The 20,298-nt window shown below is 43.7% G+C and overlaps 1 protein-coding gene across 1 annotated transcript in view; it reads right to left on the reverse strand.

The window, feature by feature from the left end:
• Positions 1-9,399, reverse strand: part of LOC139569904 (myosin heavy chain, fast skeletal muscle-like) — a 36,305-nt gene extending 26,906 nt beyond the window's left edge. The window contains exons 1-13 of the mRNA XM_071391228.1: positions 9,184-9,399; positions 7,161-7,307; positions 6,792-6,948; positions 4,196-4,223; positions 3,879-3,990; positions 3,611-3,703; positions 3,392-3,452; positions 2,923-3,021; positions 1,663-1,766; positions 1,124-1,262; positions 718-836; positions 356-505; positions 91-261 (exon numbers count right to left, since the gene is read on the reverse strand). Coding sequence (XP_071247329.1) covers positions 91-261; positions 356-505; positions 718-836; positions 1,124-1,262; positions 1,663-1,766; positions 2,923-3,021; positions 3,392-3,452; positions 3,611-3,703; positions 3,879-3,990; positions 4,196-4,223; positions 6,792-6,948; positions 7,161-7,307; positions 9,184-9,399 — 1,596 coding nt within the window. The remainder of the gene's footprint in view (positions 1-90; positions 262-355; positions 506-717; positions 837-1,123; positions 1,263-1,662; positions 1,767-2,922; positions 3,022-3,391; positions 3,453-3,610; positions 3,704-3,878; positions 3,991-4,195; positions 4,224-6,791; positions 6,949-7,160; positions 7,308-9,183) is intronic.
• Between the last annotated feature and the right edge of the window lie 10,899 nt (positions 9,400-20,298).

Genomic DNA, 20,298 nt, shown 5'->3' on the forward strand with positions numbered 1-20,298 from the left:
CAGATTCCTCGTACCATTGTGATAATCTCACACAGTGCTCCCTATGAGCTATGCTGTTACGGTCCATTTTAATTCTCACAGACAGCTTACCTTCTCAATTAGCTCAATGCAGGCAGCCAAGTCCATGCCGAAGTCAATGAAGGCCCAGACGATTCCCTCCTTCTTGTACTCCTCTTGTTCCAGGACGAACATGGTGTGGTTGAAAAACTGTTGCAGTTTCTCATTGGTGAAGTTGATGCACAGCTGCTCCATGCTGTTGTACTGTTGAAGGAATTTCAAAAGGGATCATTTCATCGTACAAGGCTGTAATCCCTCTCAGTCACAATTAATTGTCTTGTTCTGGTCTCACGCTCACATCAAAAATCTCAAACCCGGCAATGTCGAGCACACCAATATAGTACTTCCTTGGATTCTTGGTGTCCAACATCTGGTTTATACGGATGACCATCCACAAGAACATCCTCTCATAGATGGACTTGGCCAGGGCCGAGACGGAGTTATTGACCTGCAATAATAACAGCTCAAATGAATACATGAGATGTTGACCATGTCTAGTAATAAGGTGATAAAAGCTTGGGGAAAAACACATTACTATTCGCTTCTGGGGAGTTGCAGCGATGAGACAAGATAGTAATTGAATTTGGGAGGAAAGGGGGTAATGCACTCATCCCCAAAATAATTCCTGTGCTCAGAAGATGCTGTTATTTACCACCTTACCTGAGGTACAGTCTGTCCCTTGGTCACATACTCATTGCCGACCTTCACTCTGGGGTAGCAGAGAGCCTTCAACATCTCAGCTGAGTTCAGGCCCAGTAGGTAACCGATTTTATCAGCCACTGGAGAGAGAACCAACAACAACAGACTCAGGCTTGTTTCTGATGTCATAATGACAAAATCATTTGTGGGTTACATCTTTTGTGGGTTACGTTTTGATTTTCAACCACATCCACCATTTCAAATCAATTCTGGAGGTAGGAATTTGGTCTCCTGCCTGACTCATGTGGCACTGTCTATCTTAAGTGTTTTATTTCTATGTTTGGAAATGGGACTAATGCTTTCCATATTGTATATCAATGAATGGGACTAATGCTTTACATATTGTAAATCAATGAGTGGGACTCACCTTCTGTGCCATCTGGCTCGGCCTGCTCCTCACGTTGCTTCTGCTTGAAGTGCAAGTTGCCATGGTGCAGTACAGCTCCTGTCAGCTTGTAGATGCCCATCTTCTCCTCATTAGTGAAGCCTAGGATTCCAATGGCATCCTGGCATTGGAGAGGACGTATAACAGTGATTAACTGACGATAATTTGTTCAGCTACAGCATGATACAGTGCTCACTACAGAACAAATTGTATGAATGGAATTGACTGGCTTCTCTGTTTCACATACCTTTCCTAACACGCTAGTAGATGGCAGCACAAAAGGAGTTTTAACACAGTTCCACAGGGCATTTAGCGGCACTCTCTTGTGGATGTTTTACATGTATGTGCCCCAAGGTGAAGTGTGAAGGCCTAACTAACACAAGGCATTTAGAATCAAACTAAAACATATATGACAATTCCCAGCTGCCACCAAGTTGAAATTGCTCAGTGCATTCAGTGTGTATGGTGGTTCTACCCATTCCATATCTAGAGTTTGATTAATAACCCTTTGTATGACTCACATCTGTGGCATCCAGCTCTTCCTTGTCGTTGATGCTGGCCACAGTGATCTGACCCTGGCTGCACATGGGGAAGTCGTAGGGGTTGGTGGTGATGAGTGACATTTCTGTGAACAGCAGAGGACGGCTTGTCAGTTAAATCTCTTAGAATTCTGCTGTCTACCTTTACAGTATCTCTCCCTCCTTTACTCCATAGGTGAACTCAAGGATACATGTAGTATACAATAATGTCATGACTTTCCCTCCTGGGTGAGGATCAAAGGGAGCCCCCCCCCCCTCTCTCCCACCAGAGAGGAAGGGGGGCGAAGTGGGGCCGGTCCTAGAACTTTAACGACCGGTCGTAAACTTCCACTCTCTCTGCACTGCAATCCTTTGTGTGTAGAGAGAGACTCCGCCCAAAACTTTAACATCAACAGGACATTGAAACAATATTTCTACCGTAAATAATGAGGGAAGTGGTTGTGAGGGACTTAAAGAACAATCATACTACTTTCCGTATGAAATATTATAGTTTATTTTGATTTTAGAGTACCTGAGGATTAAATAGAAATTTCGTTTGACTTGTTTTAACAAAGTTTAGCGGCAACTTTTGGGACTCCTTTGTCTGCATGTTGAACGAGCGGATTACTGAAATCAATAGCGCCAACTAAACAGACTTTTTGGGAATTAAAGAATAAATGTATCTAACAAAACGACTACTTATGTTGTAGCTGGGACCCTTGGGATTGCAAACAGAGGAAGATCTTCAAAAGTAAGTGATTTATTTAATCGCTATTTGTGATTTTATGAAGCCTGTGCTGGTTGAAAAATATGTTGATGTGGGGCGCCGTCCTCAAACAATCGCATGGCATGCTTTCGCCGTAAACCCTATTGTAAATCGGACAACGCAGTTAGATTAACAAGAATTTAAGCTTTTAACCGATATAAGATACTTGTATGTTCATAAATGTTTAATATTACGATTATTTATTTGAATTGCACGCCCTCCATTTTCACCGGATGTTGTCGCTGGTGTCCTGCTAGCGGGACGCCTATCCCCAAGAAGTCAATGAATAGCTGTCATCGCATTAATGGTAGTAATGTCACAACAATAAATAGCATGAAAAGAGGGGACTGAGACACCTGGACTAGTGCTTCACAGTTCATTACTTGGTACCTTGAATGTACCTATTTTAATAGTATTAATAGTGTGGACCATTAACCATTTTTTATAAGTTCCACAGATAGGGGTGTAATGTTCTCTGAACCTCTACATTTCCATACCAACTATCTCAGGTTTGTGGCCTGTCATCATTTGGAAGAAGATGTGGTAGCCTCTCTCATCGGGCAGCTGGAAGGACACTCTGGACTTCTCCAGCAGGTCTGAGAGAGAGAGAGAGCGAGAGAGCGAGAGAGCGAGAGGGCCAGAGGGCGAGAGAGCGAGAGAGAGAGAGAGAGAGAGAGAGACAGAGAGAGAGAGACACAGACAGACAGACAGACAGACAGACAGACAGACAGACAGACAGACAGACAGACAGACAGACAGACAGACAGACAGACAGACAGACAGACAGACAGACAGACAGACAGACAGACAGACAGACAGACAGACAGACAGACAGACAGACAGACAGACAGACAGACAGACAGACAGACAGACAGACAGACAGACAGACAGAGATTACAAAAAAAGATCTCAAAAAAGTATGTGTGAATTTAGGAAAGCATTGAGAAACAATCAAAACCAACTCACAGGTCTCAATGTCTGCTTTAGCCAGTTTGCCTCCTTGGAAATGAATCCTAATGAATTTACCCTATAGTAGAGCATGGGGGTTAGAAATAGGTCAACTATTTTGATAGACCCCTTTAAATGTTACAGTTTGTAGGACATATATTGATACAACAATAGGGAACTACTAAAATAAATGTTTCCAATGCAAGGTAACTTCCACAGTATGGCCTTCATACTTACAAAGCGAGACGAGTTGTCGTTCCTCACTGTCTTGGCATTACCGTAAGCCTCCAGCAGAGGGTTAGCTGCAATGATCTGATCCTCAAGAGACCCCTGATTGAGACAATCACAAGTAGCTCGGAAACTGATAAAGAGGTAAAGTTTGTTTTTGCTAAATAGCTTGAACACTTTTCTTGAAACAGGATTCACAGCTGGAAAAAAGAGTTTACACAGCCCATCAGACTGAAATGTGTTAAAAAGGCAAACACAAGCCCTAACCCTAACCTACCTGCATTTTGCCGGGCTCGTCCTTTTTCTTTTCACCACCAGACACTGCAATGGTGGCGAAGTACTGGATGACACGCTTGGTGTTGACAGTTTTTCCTGCACCGGATTCTCCGCTGGTTTATATGAGAGGGAAATAGGGGTTTCAGTCACATGTTTGAGTATCAGATTGGGATTCACTAAAATAGCATTGAGAATACAACAAATATTCACAGTAATCGACTTATCATTACGCGTAGCCTAATCCAATCATAATGTTGTGTATTTTCATCACACCCAAGTTATAATAGAAACACTTTGAAATGTTTGTATACAACTTACGTAATCAGGACGGACTGGTTCTCATTATCTGGAACCAAAAACACATTGCTTATCATTTTGGGGCGACAAGTAGTCTACAGTAGTGGTTAGAGCGTTGGGCCAATAACCGAAAGGTTGCTGGATCAAATCCCAGAGCTGACAAGTTAAAAATCTGTTGTTCTGCCCCTGAACAAAGCAGTTAAACCACGTTTCCCCGGTAGGCTGTTGTTGTAAATAAGAATTTGTTCTTAACTCACTTGCCTAGTAAAATAAAGGTTAAATAAAAATCATACTCAAGCAACATGTATGGCATTTACACAAATCACTGATGATTAACTTAAGATAAATTTATAATAAAAGGATTGTGGGGGATGTTTTGTTAGACTTCAGTGCAGCTTTTGACATTATCTGCCGCTGGAAACACACGTGTCATGGCTTTACGTCCTCTGCTATATTGTGGTTTGAGTCATGGCTTTACGTCCTCTGCTATATTGTGGTTTGAGTCATGGCTTTACGTCCTCTGCTATATTGTGGTTTGTGTCATGGCTTTACGTCCTCTGCTATATTGTGGTTTGAGTCATGGCTTTACGTCCTCTGCTATATTGTGGTTTGAGTCATGGCTTTACGTCCTCTGCTATATTGTGGTTTGAGTCATGGCTTTACGTCCTCTGCTATATTGTGGTTTGAGTCATGGCTTTACGTCCTCTGCTATATTGTGGTTTGAGTCATGGCTTTACGTCCTCTGCTATATTGTGGTTTGAGTCATGGCTTTACGTCCTCTGCTATATTGTGGTTTGAGTCATGGCTTTACGTCCTCTGCTATATTGTGGTTTGTGTCATGGCTTTACGTCCTCTGCTATATTGTGGTTTGAGTCATGGCTTTACGTCCTCTGCTATATTGTGGTTTGAGTCATGGCTTTACGTCCTCTGCTATATTGTGGTTTGAGTCATGGCTTTACGTCCTCTGCTATATTGTGGTTTGAGTCATGGCTTTAGGTCCTCTGCTATATTGTGGTTTGAGTCATGGCTTTAGGTCCTCTGCTATATTGTGGTTTGAGTCATGGCTTTAGGTCCTCTGCTATATTGTGGATTGAGAGTTATCTGTCTAACAGAACACAGCGGGTGTTCTTTAATGGAATCCACCATAATCCAGGCAGCTGTTTGGGTCACTTACTTGTCTCATTCTTTACTAATGACCTGTAACTGGCACTGAGTAAATCAAATCAAACTTTATTTCTCACATGCGCCAAATACAACAAGTGTAGACCTTATCCATGCAATGCATACTTACAAGCCCAACAGTGCAGTTCAAGAAAAGTTAAGAAAATATTTACCAAATAAACTAATGTAAAAATTTATAAAAAGTAACACAATAAAATAACAATAATGAGGTTATATACAGGGGGTACCGGTACCGAGTCAGTGTGCGGGGGTACAGGGTAGTTGAGGTAATTTGTACATGTAGGTAGGGGTGAAGTGACTATGCATAGATAATAAACAGCGAGTAGCAGCAGTGTATAAAACAAATGGAGGGGGGGTCAATCTAATAGTCCGGTGGCCATTTAATTAATTGTTCAGCAGTCTTATGGCTTGGGGGTAGAAGTTGTTAAGGAGCCTTTTGGTCATAGACATGGCGCTCTGGTACCGCTTGTCGTGCAGTAGCAGAGAGAACAGTCTATGACTTGGGTGACTGGAGTCTCTGACACTGCCTGTGTGTCTATGTATGCTGATGACTCAACACTACATGACAGCTGCTACAGCAAGTGAAATCACTGCAACACTTAACAAAGAGCTGGAGTCAGTTTCAGAATGGGTGGCAAGGAATACATTAGTCCTAAATATTTGTTTAACTAAAAGCCTTGTATTTGGGACAAGTCATTTACTAAACCTTAAACCTCAACTCATATTTGCAATAAATCATGTGGAAATTGAGCAATTTGAGGTTACTAAACTGCTTGGAGTAACCCTGGATTGTAAACTGTTATGGTAAAAACATATTGATGAAGTAGTAGCTATGAAATGTGCTATGTTTTTAATTGTATATAACTGCCTTAATGTTGCTGGACCCCAGGAAGAGTAGCTGCTGCCTTGACAGGAACTAATGGAGATCCATAATAAACCCCAGGAAGAGTAGCTGCTGCCTTGGCAGGAACTAATGGGGATCCATAATAAACCCCAGGAAGAGTAGCTGCTGCCTTGGCAGGAACTAACGGGGATCCATAATAAACCCCAGGAAGAGTAGCTGCTGCCTTGGCAGGAACTAATGGGGATCCATAATAAACCCCAGGAAGAGTAGCTGCTGCCTTGGCAGGAACTAATGGGGATCCATAATAAACCCCAGGAAGAGTAGCTGCTGCCTTGGCAGGAACTAACGGGGATCCATAATAAACCCCAGGAAGAGTAGCTGCTGCCTTGGGAGGAACTAATGGGGATCCATAATAAACCCCAGGAAGAGTAGCTGCTGCCTTGGCATTTTCCATTCAAGGCTAGTGAAAACAGATATTCCCAGCAGACTGTTCAAACCTAGACTAGAAAGCAGTAGATACCTCTCTAAAGCATATTTTAACTTCCTTCCATCCATTCATCCATCCATCCATACATCCGCGAGAGCTCGTACCGATCTGCATGAACTGAAAGGCGTTGTCAGAGACGGAGAAGATATGGGGTGGAGCCTCCATCCTCTTCTTCCCTCTGTAGGCGTTGACAACCTCCATGTCGTACACGGGGAGCCACTTGTAGGGGTTCACCGTGGCACAGAACAGCCCAGAGTAGGTCTGGATGAAAGGGATTCAATTCAATTAGGGGATTAGCAAAATCTGACTGACATTTACCTGGATTTCTGTGAGGATGTGGGTGTACACTCTGGGATACTGATGTAGATCTGCTGTATTGGTATGTGTTCGTTTCTACCATTCATGGATGTGTAGTGTATGTGTGTGTTTGTTATGTTCATGTATGTGTGTCTGTGTTGATGCAGGCTACTTACATAGATCATCCATGCTGCATAACGCTCTTTGAGGTTGTACAACACAGAGGCTTCATTCAGGTAGGTCATCATGGCCATGTCCTCAATCTTATCGTATTTAGGGGGGTTCATCTGGAAGATGTCTGCATCTTTGAACTCTTTTCCTTCCTGAAACAGTCAGAAATCTAGATTACATGCAGATCAAACTGGACATGACTGAAAACGTGTTGCTCATTAAATACACATGTGTATTTGTATGTGCAGCCCTGTTCAATCCAACTACATTGTAGTTATCTACATATAAACTACATATATATTATCACCCACTGACACATACATGGAGATTTTTGACTAGTCAATTTAAAAATGATGCCATTTTTAAATAGTAGCTATAAAAATCATGTGTTTAAAGGTTATATTCTGTTTACAGAAAACAAATAAATCCTTCTTAATCTGTCTTTTGTTACAATTTTTTTCTTTAAGGGGGAGATCAAGCTGATCCTAACTGTTACAGGCCTAGTTCTATTTGCCCTGTTTATCAAAAGTGTTGGTAAAACTTGTCAATAATCAACTGACTGGCTTTCTTGATGTCTATAGTATTCTCTCTGGTATGCAATCTGGTTTCCGCTCAGGTTACGGATGTGTCACTGCAACCTTAAAGGTCCTCAATGATGTCATCATTTCCCTTGATTCTAAGCAATGTTGTGCTGCTATTTTTACTGACTTGGCCAAAGCTTTTGATACGGTAGACCATTCCATTCTTGTGGGGCAGCTAAGGAGTATTGGTGTCTCTGAGGGGTCTTTGGCCTGGTTTGCTAACTACCTCTCTCCACTGCCAGTCACCAAGGGACTACCCCAAGGCTCAATCCTAGGCCCCACACTCTTCTCAATTTACTTCAACAACATAGCTCAGGCAGTAGGAAGCTCTCTCCCCGGATTGTGTGTTAAACGCTCTACAACAAAGCTTTCTTAGTGTCCAACAAGCTTTCTCTGCCCTTAACCTTGTTCTGAACATCTCCAAAACAAAGGTCATGTGGTTTGGTAAGAAGAATGCCCCTCTCCCCACAGGTGTGATCACTACCTCTGAGCGTTAACAGCTTGAGGTAGTCACCTCATACAAGTACTTAGGAGTATGGCTGGACTGTTCTTCTCTCAGCACATATCAAAGCTGCAGGCTAAAGTTAAATCTAGACTTGGTTTCCTCTGTCGTAATCACTCCTCTTTCACCCCAGCTGCCAAACTAACCCTGATTCTGATGACCATCCGACCATCCTACTGGCTAGATGTTCTTTACCATTTGGCCATCAGATTTGCCACCCATGCTCCTTATAGGACACATCACTGCACTCTATACTCCTCTGTAAACTGGTCATCTCTGTATACCCGTCGCAAGACCCACTGGTTGATGCTTATTTGTTCAACTTTCTTGGGCCTGAGATATCTACGGCAGGCCTCATCCTCCCCATACAACACCCGTACTGACAGTCACATTCTGTTAAAGGTCCCCAAAGCACACACATCCCTGGGTCGCTCGTCTTTTCAGTTCGCTGCAGCTAGCCGACTGGAACGAGCCGCAACAAACACTCAAACTGGACAGTTTTATCTAAATTTCTTCATTCAAAGACTCCATCATGGACACTCTTACTGACAGTTGTGGCTGCTTTGCGTGATGTATTGTTGTCTCTACCTTCTTGCCCTTTGTGCTGTTGTCTGGGCCCAATAATGTTTGTACCATGTTCTGTGCTGCTACCATGTTGTGCTGCTGCCATGCTGTGTTGTCATGTGTTGCTGCCTTGCTATGTCATTGTCTCAGGTCTCTCTTTATGTAGCGTTGTCTCTTGTCGTGATGTGTGTTTTGTCCTATATATTTTTTCATATAAAAGAATATATATATATATCCCAGCCCCCGTCCCCACAGGAGGTATTGTGCCTTTTTGTAGGCCATCATTGTAAATAAGAATTTGTTCTTAACTGACTAGCCTAGTTAAGGTTTAGAAAAATAGAGTAATTCCACAAACTTCAACACTTTTCAAATCAGGCTTACCTCCTTAGTGCCGTTGGGATTTGTGACTGTCACAGTACACTTTCCGTCGGCCCTGCCAGTAATTAAACCCTTAAGGTAAAGCTCCTTGGCATCTGACACATAGCAGGAATTCTTTGAATCAAAGGGTGCTGTTTGTGCCTCAATCCTCTCCCTCTCAGGCTTACGGAGGTATATGGCAGCCTTGCCGTAGATGGCCATCTCCGCGTCCGTGCTCATGGTGACGGATCACTAGGAAAGAGATTAAATAAGAAAAAGAAACAGGATTGACTCTGTGGCTCTTCCTCACTAGTCATCAGAGTTAGGTGAGCGACATATCTCATATAATATTTTTGTCACTTTTAATGTGAAGACTAAAACCATGTCTCACCTTCTTTCCCTCCTCCTACAGATTACGTTGTACTTCTTGGAGGACGCTGTTAAACAGTAGGGTGTTGTGAATATTCACAAGTCCAAAGCCTTATCATTTAGCCCCCGAATAATTTTTTTTGAATGGCATCATTCAACACAATCATTACAGCCATTTCCAATTCAGCTACAGGTGCAGCTGGTAACTTTCATTTTCCTAGTGGCAACTCACTTTACTATATGTTTACTTTACATTATGTAAAGAATTCAAATATACAGCCCTGAAAACTCAGTTACATTCTAGACCACTCAAATTCCAAACAAGTGCAGGAGCATCACATTTGACAGTAAATGAAAGGTACAGATTTTAAGTAAAACACATTTAAAGTAATACACATTTTTTAAGCAACATTTTAAATCAAAGCCACTTGATTGCATATTGTAACATCTTTCAATAGACACGTAAAAAAAAATGTAGAACTCAATTTAAACAGTGCAGTTAGTTACTGTTGCAGATGCTGAGCACAAATATGATACAAAGGTAAAAATGTGAGGAGATGGAGACAGCCTTACCACAGAGGAAGAGGGTATCTGACTTGTGGATGCTGGTGCCTCAGTCTCCTTATATCTGGTTGAAAGTGCCAACCAAGCACAAGTTAATTATGGACCACTCTGGTTAAGGAAATGGATTGGAGGAGAGACCTCTGTATTTCTCTGTCTTACCAGCGTCACCAACTTCCAGGAGCACCACACTACATGACTTTGGAATTGAATATTAGTCTCAATTTATTTTCACTGAATTTATATAAAGGATAGTGGCCATTACCAAAAAATTATGATATCATCAAAAACCACTGGGACTCAAATACTGTAATGGAGTGAATCCACTCTATTAAATACATGTTTAAAATCTTTAACAAATGTTTAGATATTTAAGTAGACAGAAGATATTTTTTGGCCTGTTTGTGGGTGGAGAGAACATTTTTTACCCTGCAGACTAAGAGTTTATGACAATTTATTTTAAAGATATTGCATGATATGTGACCTTTGTTTTTGTATTTGAGGGACATGTTTCTCTAAGCTCCAAACTTGGTCTGAGGGGGGGGGGGGGGGGGGTTGGCGGGGGGGGGGTAGAGGGGGACACTGATATACTGTTAACAAAGTTTAGGAGGGGTTGTGGGGATGTGGAGGGTGACACTGATATACTGTTAACGAAGTTACGCTCGGGAGAGTTGGATTATTCACTAGAGTTGGGTTGAAGCATTAGGTTGCAAAGAGAAGGACAAACTGAATTGCTTTCAAGGAGGACTGGCTTGACTTGTGAGTATGACCACACCTATTTTGATCATGACCTAAAGCTATTGGGTTTCTTCCCAAAATTGTAAAGAAAATGTTGTGATCCATTTAATAAACACAAGAGACCACTAAATTAGATAAAAGGGTGTGGTGGCAGTAGTAGGACCAGCGGCATCTAGTGGGGCAAATCTGGTACTTTCACACTAATTTATGATAAAGAATGCTTGTCAGACATAGAGAACTGATACTGTATACTGGTTGTTGGAGTGGGATTGGGGTGGGATCTTATTTTCTCAGAGATCAAATTATATTTCAACAAAATAATGTTTCAGGAGTCCTAATCGTATCTGTTCATAACTACATAAGTGATTTCAGCACAATCTGAGACGACGGGTGTCATCCTCTTTCTTGTGCTTTTTGAGGCGGAAAGAACCATCAGACTTTATTGATTTAGAACACGGGGAAGCCCTTGCTGAGTACTGCAGTGATCCCCCTTGCTGAGTACTGCAGTGATCCCCCGTTTCCTAAAACAATAACACATGTTGGCTATAAATTGGCTAGCCATCAAGCTGTCAGGGGAAGCCCTCACTACACGCTGACTCACAGACACTCAGGTGGAGATGTAAAGTGTGGTTATTTAACTAGGTTAACTATGGTTATTATTATAGAGTGGTTGTGGTTATTTAACTAGGTTAACTATGGTTATTATTATAGAGTGGTTGTGGTTATTTAACTAGGTTAACTATGGTTATTATTATAGAGTGGTTGTGGTTATTTAACTAGGTTAACTATGGTTATTATTATAGAGTGGTTGTGGTTATTTAACTAGGTTAACTATGGTTATTATTATAGAGTGGTTGTGGTTATTTAACTAGGTTAACTATGGTTATTATTATAGAGTGGTTGTGGTTATTTAACTAGGTTAACTATGGTTATGTATTATAGAGTGGTTGTGGTTATTTAACTAGGTTAACTATGGTTATTGTGGTTAATTTTACTAAAATATTTCAATAGTCATATGGAAAAGTCCACAGACCCTCTCCAAAAGGCTTTCGGAGCCATCATTGACTCCATTGGTTTTGTCCAACTCGTCTCCGAACCTACGCATTTGCCACAGTCATACCCTGGATCTAGTTTTGTCCCGTGGAATTAATATTGTGGAAATAAATGTTTTTTCTAGTAATCCTGTTCTATCAGACCACCATTTTATTACGTTTGCAATCACAGAAAATAATCTGCTCAGACCTCAACCAAGGATTTTCAAAAGCCGCACTATAAATTCTCAGACAACCCAATGATTCCTAGATGCCCTTCCAGATCCCGGACCTGCTGTTTTCTACTCTCCCTCTCTCGCTCTCTGACTCTCTCTACCGCACCTGCTGTCTCAACCTCTGAATGATCGGCTATGAAAAGTCAACTGACATTTACTCCTGAGGTGCTGACCTGTTGAACCCTCTACAACCACTGTGATTATTATTTGACCCTGCTGGTCATTTATGAACATTTGAACATATTAAAGAACAATCTGGCCTTAATGGTCATGTACTCATAATCTCCACCCGGCACAGTCAGAAGAGGACTGGCCACCCCTCAGAGCATGATTCCTCTCTAGGTTTATTCCTAGGTTCCTGCCTTCATAGGAAGTTTTTCCTAGCCACCGTGCTTCTACATTTGCATTGCTCGCTGTTTGCAGTTTTAGGCTGGGTTTCTGTATAAACACTTTGTGACATCTGCTGATGTAAAAAAGGCTATATCAATACATTTTATTTGAGACCCTTGTTGAACATCTCATTCCAAAATCATGGGCATTAATATGGAGTTGGTCCTCCCTTTGCTGCTATAACAGCCTCCGCTCTTCTGGGAAGTCTTTCCAATAGATGTTGGAACATTGCTGCAGGGACTTGCTTTTATTCAGCCACAAGAGCATTCGTGAGGTCGGGCACTGATGTTGGGCGACTAGACCTGGCTCGCAGTGGGCATTCCAATTAATTCCAAAGGTGTTCCATGGGGTTGAGGTCAGGGCTCTGTGCAGGCCAGTGAAGTTCTTCCACACCAATCTCGACAAACCATTTCTGTATGGACCTCGCTTTGTGTATTGGCGAACTGTCACGCTGACACAGGAAAGGGCCTTCCCCAAACTAATGCCACAAAGTTTGAAGCACAGAATCATCTAGAATGTCATTGTATGCTGTAGCATTAAGATTTCCCTTCACTTGAACTAAGAGGCCTAGCCCGAATCATGAAAAAGCCCCAGACCATCCTCCACTAAACTTTACATTTGGCACTATGCAATGGGGCAGGTAGCGTTCTCCTGGCATCCGCCAAACCCATATTCATCCATCGGACTGCCAGATGGTGAAGCATGATTTATCACTCCAGAAAACGCATTTGTGAAGCTTTTAGAGAGAGGTTTAGTGCTTTTATATTTAATAATCTCAACCCACCCAATTCATATTCATTATATGGATAGGAACGTTCTATTTTGTCTGGTTTAGCGTCCCAGATAAAGCGAAATATTTTTGGCTCATATGATTTGAAAAACGAATCATCGGGAGTAGGCAGTGCCATAAGTAAGTGAGTAAACTAAGATATGACTAAGGAGTTAATCAGGGCCTTTTTTCCATAAATAGACAGGGCAAATGGGCAGCGCAGGCGGCGCTGGGCAGACGGGCAGTGCAGGCGGCGCTGGGCAGACGGGCAGTGCAGGCGGCGCTGGGCAAATGGGCAGTGGAGGCGGCGCTGGGCAGACGGGCAGCGCAGGCGGCGCTGGGCAGACGGCAGACTCTGGCCTGCTGAGGCGCACAGGAGGCTTGGTGCGTGGTGTTGGCACTGGTGGTACCGGGCTGGAGACACGCAACACAGGGCAAGTGTGAGGAGGAGGAACAGGGCTCTGGAGACACACTGGAAGCCTGGTGCGTGGTGTTGGCACTGGTGGTACTGGGCTGGGGTGAGGAGGTGGCACCGGATAGACCGGACCGTGAAGGCGTACTGGAGCTCTTGAGCACCGAGCCTGCCCAACCTTACCTGGTTGAATACTCCCCTTAGCCCGGCCAGTGCGGCGAGGTGGAATAGCCCGCACTGGGCTGTGCTGGCGAACCGGGGACACCATGCGTAAGGCTGGTGCCATGTACACCGGCCCGAGGAGACGCACTGGAGACCAGATGCGTTGAGCCGGCTTCATGGCACCTGGCTCGATGCCCACTCTAGCCCGGCCGATACGAGGAGCTGGGATGTACCGCACCGGGCTATGCACATGTACAGGAGACACCGTGCGCTCTTCTGCATAACACGGTGTCTGCCCGTACTCTCGCTCTCCACGGTAAGCCTGGGAAGTTGGCGCAGGTCTCCTACCTGACTTCGCCACACTCTCCTTTAGCCCCCCCCCCCAAGAAATTTTTGAGGCTGCCTCTCTGGCTTCCAGCCACGCTTCCGTGCTGCCTCCTCATACCACCGCCTCTCGGCTTTAGCTGCCTCCAGCTCTTCACGAGAGCGGCGATATTCTCCAGCTTTAGCCCAGGGTCCCTTACCGTCCAGAATTTCCTCCCATGTCCAGGAATCCTGTGTACTAGGCCGCTGCTGCTGCTGTCCCTTACCACGCTGCTTGGTCCTTTTTTGGTGGGTGATTCTGTAACGGCTGTCGTCCTCTTCTTCCTCTGAAGAGGTGTAGCAAGGATCGGACCAATACGCAACGTGGTAGGTGTCCATGTTTTAATAGGGAAAACTGAACATGAACACAAATACAAAAACAATAAACGTGAACAAACCGAAACAGTCCCGTGTGGCACAAACACTGGCACAGGAAACAATCACCCACAAAATACCCAAAGAACATGGCTGCCTAAATATGGTTCCCAATCAGAGACAACGATAAACACCTGCCTCTAATTGAGAACCAATCTAGGCAACCATAGACTTGCATAAACACCTAGAATGAACACAACCCCATAAATCTACAAAAAAAAACTAGACAGTACAAACACCCTAGACGAGACAAAAACACACAAACCACCCTCGTCACACCCTGACCTAACCAAAATAATAAAGAGAACAAAGATAACTAAGGCCAGGGCGTGACATATGTTCAGAGTGAGGGCTGGTATAACTACTGATATACTGATAACTGCCAGATGTCATTAAGCAGTTGAGTAAACTGTCACTATAAAACTGCAATTGCATATATTTAACATATTTTGGCAGGGCCTTGGGAGGAGGATCGGACAGTAACACTTGATCCAATACATTTAAGAGTGCTTTAAACTACTGTCTGTGCTCGCAAAGTAGTTTTATCACCACAGACAGGAGTTTGTCTGACACCCAATGCCTTGGCTCACGTCAGGATTTGTTACACGATACCAATACAGCTAACAGCCAGTTAAAATCTAAAACTAAATGTGAAAATTTTAATTCATGTCACATGCTCTGGCATGGATCCACTAAACATCCGAGCTCTGCTTATTTTCCAGATCACATATCTGGCTGCAGATCTATTATAGGGGCCAATGTCAGCAATGCCAGGACATCCTGGTTGACTAATAAGGTCAAAATAATGTGCTGGCCTGCATAAGATCTCTCTGTGGTCCACAGTATTGATTATGAGATCTTTTCAGCAGTGTGAAGTCAATGGAGGGCTAAATGTAATATTAATGTCATACATTTACAAGGATAAACACTTGCATCAAATAGGCAGCTGGTGCGTTTTTCAGCAAGCTTTGCAAATCTTTTTTGGAGAACCTTGTGGTTAACTAATAAGGTCAAAAGAATATGCTGTCCAGTACCGGATCTCTCTGTGGCTTTACAGATTTCAGCAAGCTTTGCTTTGTTGGCAGGTCTGCTGCCATTTGAGCCATACACCAGAGGATATGACTAGGGCTGTGGCGGTCATGACATTTTGTCAGACAGTTATTGTCATGCAAAAGGCTGCCGGTCTCACAGTGGTTAACCATTAATTAGCATAAACATGTTTAGCATCGCCAGGACATACAAGCCTTTGGAACATCTACATTATAAAAAGTCTAATCAATCAATCAAATATACACCATCACAATAAATCCATGATGTATTTTAGGTCTAAAGAAACATTCTGATATGAAGAAAATGTATTTCAGAAGAACAGCATATGAATTGGCCTACTGTATGTTATCTGGCTATGCTCCATGCCTTAGGCTGTAACTAGTTCATTTAGCAAAAAGATATGACTTTAAGTCCTGTGCCATTATTTTATATTATATGATTTTATAGTAAGAAGAATAAAATTGAACTAAAATAGTAAAATATAAATAATATTTTCCCATTCCGGAGAGAGTGCGCATATGAAGTGGCTATGTTGAGCGTAAAAGTGATAATTTGAAATGGGTTCTATACGCTAGATTTAGAGTTTTTGGGCAACTTCAGTTGTGAATGATACAAACCTTAGAATGTCTTAGAAATCAAAACATATACTGAACAAAAATATCAAAGCAAAATGCAACAAATCAAAGATTTTACAGTTATAGTTCATATAAGGAAATCACTTAACTGAAATAAATTCATTAGGCCCTAATCTATGGATTTCACATGACTGGGAATACAGATATGCATCTGTTGGTCACAGATGAAGTTAAAAGAAAAAGTAGTGGCGTGGATCAGAAAACCAGTCAGTATCTGGTGTCAGCAACATTTGCCTCATACAGCGACACGTCTCCTTCGCATAGAGTTTATCAGGCTGTTGATTGTGGCCTGTGGAATGATGTCCCACTCCTCTTCAATGGCTGTGTGAAGTTTCTGAATATTGGCGGGAACTGGAACATGCTGTCGTACACATGGATGCAGAGCATCCCAAACATTCTCAATGGGTGACATGTCTGGTGAGTATGCAGGCTATGGAAGAACTGGGACATTTTCAGCTTCCAGGAATTGTGTACAGATCCTTGAGACATGAGGCCGTGTATTATCATGCTGAGACATGAGGTGATGGTGGAGGATGAATGGCACGACAATGGGGCTTAGGATCTCGTCATGGTATCTCTGTGCATTCAAATTGCCATCGATAAAATGCAATTGTGTTCGTTGTCCGTAGCTTATGCCTGCCCATACCATAACCCACCGCCACCATGGGGCACTCTGTTCACAACGTTGACATCAGTAAACTGCTCACCCACACAACGCCATACGGTTGGGGATGTTAGGCCGATTGGGCCGATTGGGCCTAACAACCACGACTGTCAAATTCTCTAAAACGACGTGGATTTATGGTAGAGAAATTCAATTCAAATTACTATAAATGAAACCTGATAGTTAAACAGATCAGTCAAATACCTGGGTTAAATGCGGAAGACACATTTCAGTTGAAGGCATTCAGTTGTACGACTGACTAGGTATCCCCCTTTCCCTCTACAACTGACTAGGTATCCCCCATTTCCCTTTACAACTGACTAGGTATCCCCCTTTCCCTTTACAACTGACTAGGTATCCCCCATTTCCCTTTACAACTGACTAGGTATCCCCCATTTCCCTTTACAACTGACTAGGTATCCCCCTTTCCCTTTACAACTGACTAGGTATCCCCCTTTCCCCTTACAACTGACTAGGTATCCCCCTTTCCTACTGACTAGGTATCCCCCTTTCCCTTTACAACTGACTAGGTATCCCCCTTTCCCCTTACAACCGACTAGGTATCCCCCTTTCCCTTTCCCTTTACAACTGACTAGGTATCCCCCTTTCCCCTTACAACTGACTAGGTATCCCACTTTCCCTTTACAACTGACTAGGTATCCCCCTTTCCCTTTACAACTGACTAGGTATCCCCCTTACAACTGACTAGGTATCCCCCTTTCCCCTTACAACTGACTAGGTATCCCCCTTTCAACTGACTAGGTATCCCCCTTTCCAACTGACTAGGTATCCCCCTTTCCCCTTACAACTGACTAGGTATCCCCCTTTCCCTTTCCCTTTCCAACTGACTAGGTATCCCCCTTTCCAACTGACTAGGTATCCCACTTTCAACTGACTAGGTATCCCCCTTACAACTGACTAGGTACCCCCCTTTCCCCTTACAACTGACTAGGTATCCCCCTTTCCCCTTACAACTGACTAGGTATCCCCCTTTCAACTGACTAGGTATCCCCCTTTCCCTTTACAACTGACTAGGTATCCCCCTTTCCCCTTACAACTGACTAGGTATCCCCCTTTCCCTTTCCAACTGACTAGGTATCCCCCTTTCCCTTTCCAACTGACTAAGTATCCCCCTTTCCCTTTCCAACTGACTAAGTATCCCCCTTTCCCTTTCCAACTGACTAGGTATCCCCCTTACAACTGACTAGGTATCCCCCTTTCCCCTTACAACTGACTAGGTATCCCCCTTTCCCCTTACAACTGACTAGGTATCCCCCTTTCCCTTTCCAACTGACTAGGTATCCCCCTTTCCCTTTCCCTTTACAACTGACTAGGTATCCCCCTTTCCCTTTCCCTTTACAACTGACTAGGTATCCCCCTTTCCCTTTACAACTGACTTGGTATCCCCCTTTCAACTGACTAGGTATCCCCCTTTCCCCTTACAACTGACTAGGTATCCCCCTTTCCCTTTACAACTGACTAGGTATCCCCCTTTCCCTTTCCCTTTCCAACTGACTAGGTATCCCCCTTTCCCTTTACAACTGACTTGGTATCCCCCTTACAACTGACTAGGTATCCCCCTTTCCCCTTACAACTGACTAGGTATCTCCCTTTCCCCTTACAACTGACTAGGTATCCCCCTTTCCCCTTACAACTGACTAGGTATCCCCCTTTCCCTCTACAACTGACTAGGTATCCCCCATTTCCCTTTACAACTGACTAGGTATCCCCCTTTCCCTTTACAACTGACTAGGTATCCCCCATTTCCCTTTACAACTGACTAGGTATCCCCCATTTCCCTTTACAACTGACTAGGTATCCCCCTTTCCCTTTACAACTGACTAGGTATCCCCCTTTCCCCTTACAACTGACTAGGTATCCCCCTTTCCTACTGACTAGGTATCCCCCTTTCCCTTTACAACTGACTAGGTATCCCCCTTTCCCCTTACAACCGACTAGGTATCCCCCTTTCCCTTTCCCTTTACAACTGACTAGGTATCCCCCTTTCCCCTTACAACTGACTAGGTATCCCACTTTCCCTTTACAACTGACTAGGTATCCCCCTTTCCCTTTACAACTGACTAGGTATCCCCCTTACAACTGACTAGGTATCCCCCTTTCCCCTTACAACTGACTAGGTATCCCCCTTTCAACTGACTAGGTATCCCCCTTTCCAACTGACTAGGTATCCCCCTTTCCCCTTACAACTGACTAGGTATCCCCCTTTCCCTTTCCCTTTCCAACTGACTAGGTATCCCCCTTTCCAACTGACTAGGTATCCCACTTTCAACTGACTAGGTATCCCCCTTACAACTGACTAGGTACCCCCCTTTCCCCTTACAACTGACTAGGTATCCCCCTTTCCCCTTACAACTGACTAGGTATCCCCCTTTCAACTGACTAGGTATCCCCCTTTCCCTTTACAACTGACTAGGTATCCCCCTTTCCCCTTACAACTGACTAGGTATCCCCCTTTCCCTTTCCAACTGACTAGGTATCCCCCTTTCCCTTTCCAACTGACTAAGTATCCCCCTTTCCCTTTCCAACTGACTAAGTATCCCCCTTTCCCTTTCCAACTGACTAGGTATCCCCCTTACAACTGACTAGGTATCCCCCTTTCCCCTTACAACTGACTAGGTATCCCCCTTTCCCCTTACAACTGACTAGGTATCCCCCTTTCCCTTTCCAACTGACTAGGTATCCCCCTTTCCCTTTCCCTTTACAACTGACTAGGTATCCCCCTTTCCCTTTCCCTTTACAACTGACTAGGTATCCCCCTTTCCCTTTACAACTGACTTGGTATCCCCCTTTCAACTGACTAGGTATCCCCCTTTCCCCTTACAACTGACTAGGTATCCCCCTTTCCCTTTACAACTGACTAGGTATCCCCCTTTCCCTTTCCCTTTCCAACTGACTAGGTATCCCCCTTTCCCTTTACAACTGACTTGGTATCCCCCTTACAACTGACTAGGTATCCCCCTTTCCCCTTACAACTGACTAGGTATCTCCCTTTCCCCTTACAACTGACTAGGTATCCCCCTTTCCCCTTACAACTGACTAGGTATCCCCCTTTCCCCTTACAACTGACTAGGTATCCCCCTTTCCCTTTACAACTGACTAGGTATCCCCCTTTCCCCTTTCAACTGACTAGGTATCCCCCTTTCCCTTTCCCTTTCAACTGACTAGGTATCCCCCTTTCCCCTTACAACTGACTAGGTATCCCCCTTTCCCCTTTCAACTGACTAGGTATCCCCCTTTCCCTTTCCCTTTCAACTGACTAGGTATCCCCCTTTCCCCTTACAACTGACTAGGTATCCCCCTTTCCCCTTTCAACTGACTAGGTATCCCCCTTTCCCATTCCCTTTCAACTGACTAGGTATCCCC

The sequence above is a fragment of the Salvelinus alpinus genome, chromosome 3, assembly GCF_045679555.1.
Source record: "Salvelinus alpinus chromosome 3, SLU_Salpinus.1, whole genome shotgun sequence".
In the NCBI taxonomy this organism is placed as follows: Eukaryota; Metazoa; Chordata; class Actinopteri; order Salmoniformes; family Salmonidae; genus Salvelinus; species Salvelinus alpinus.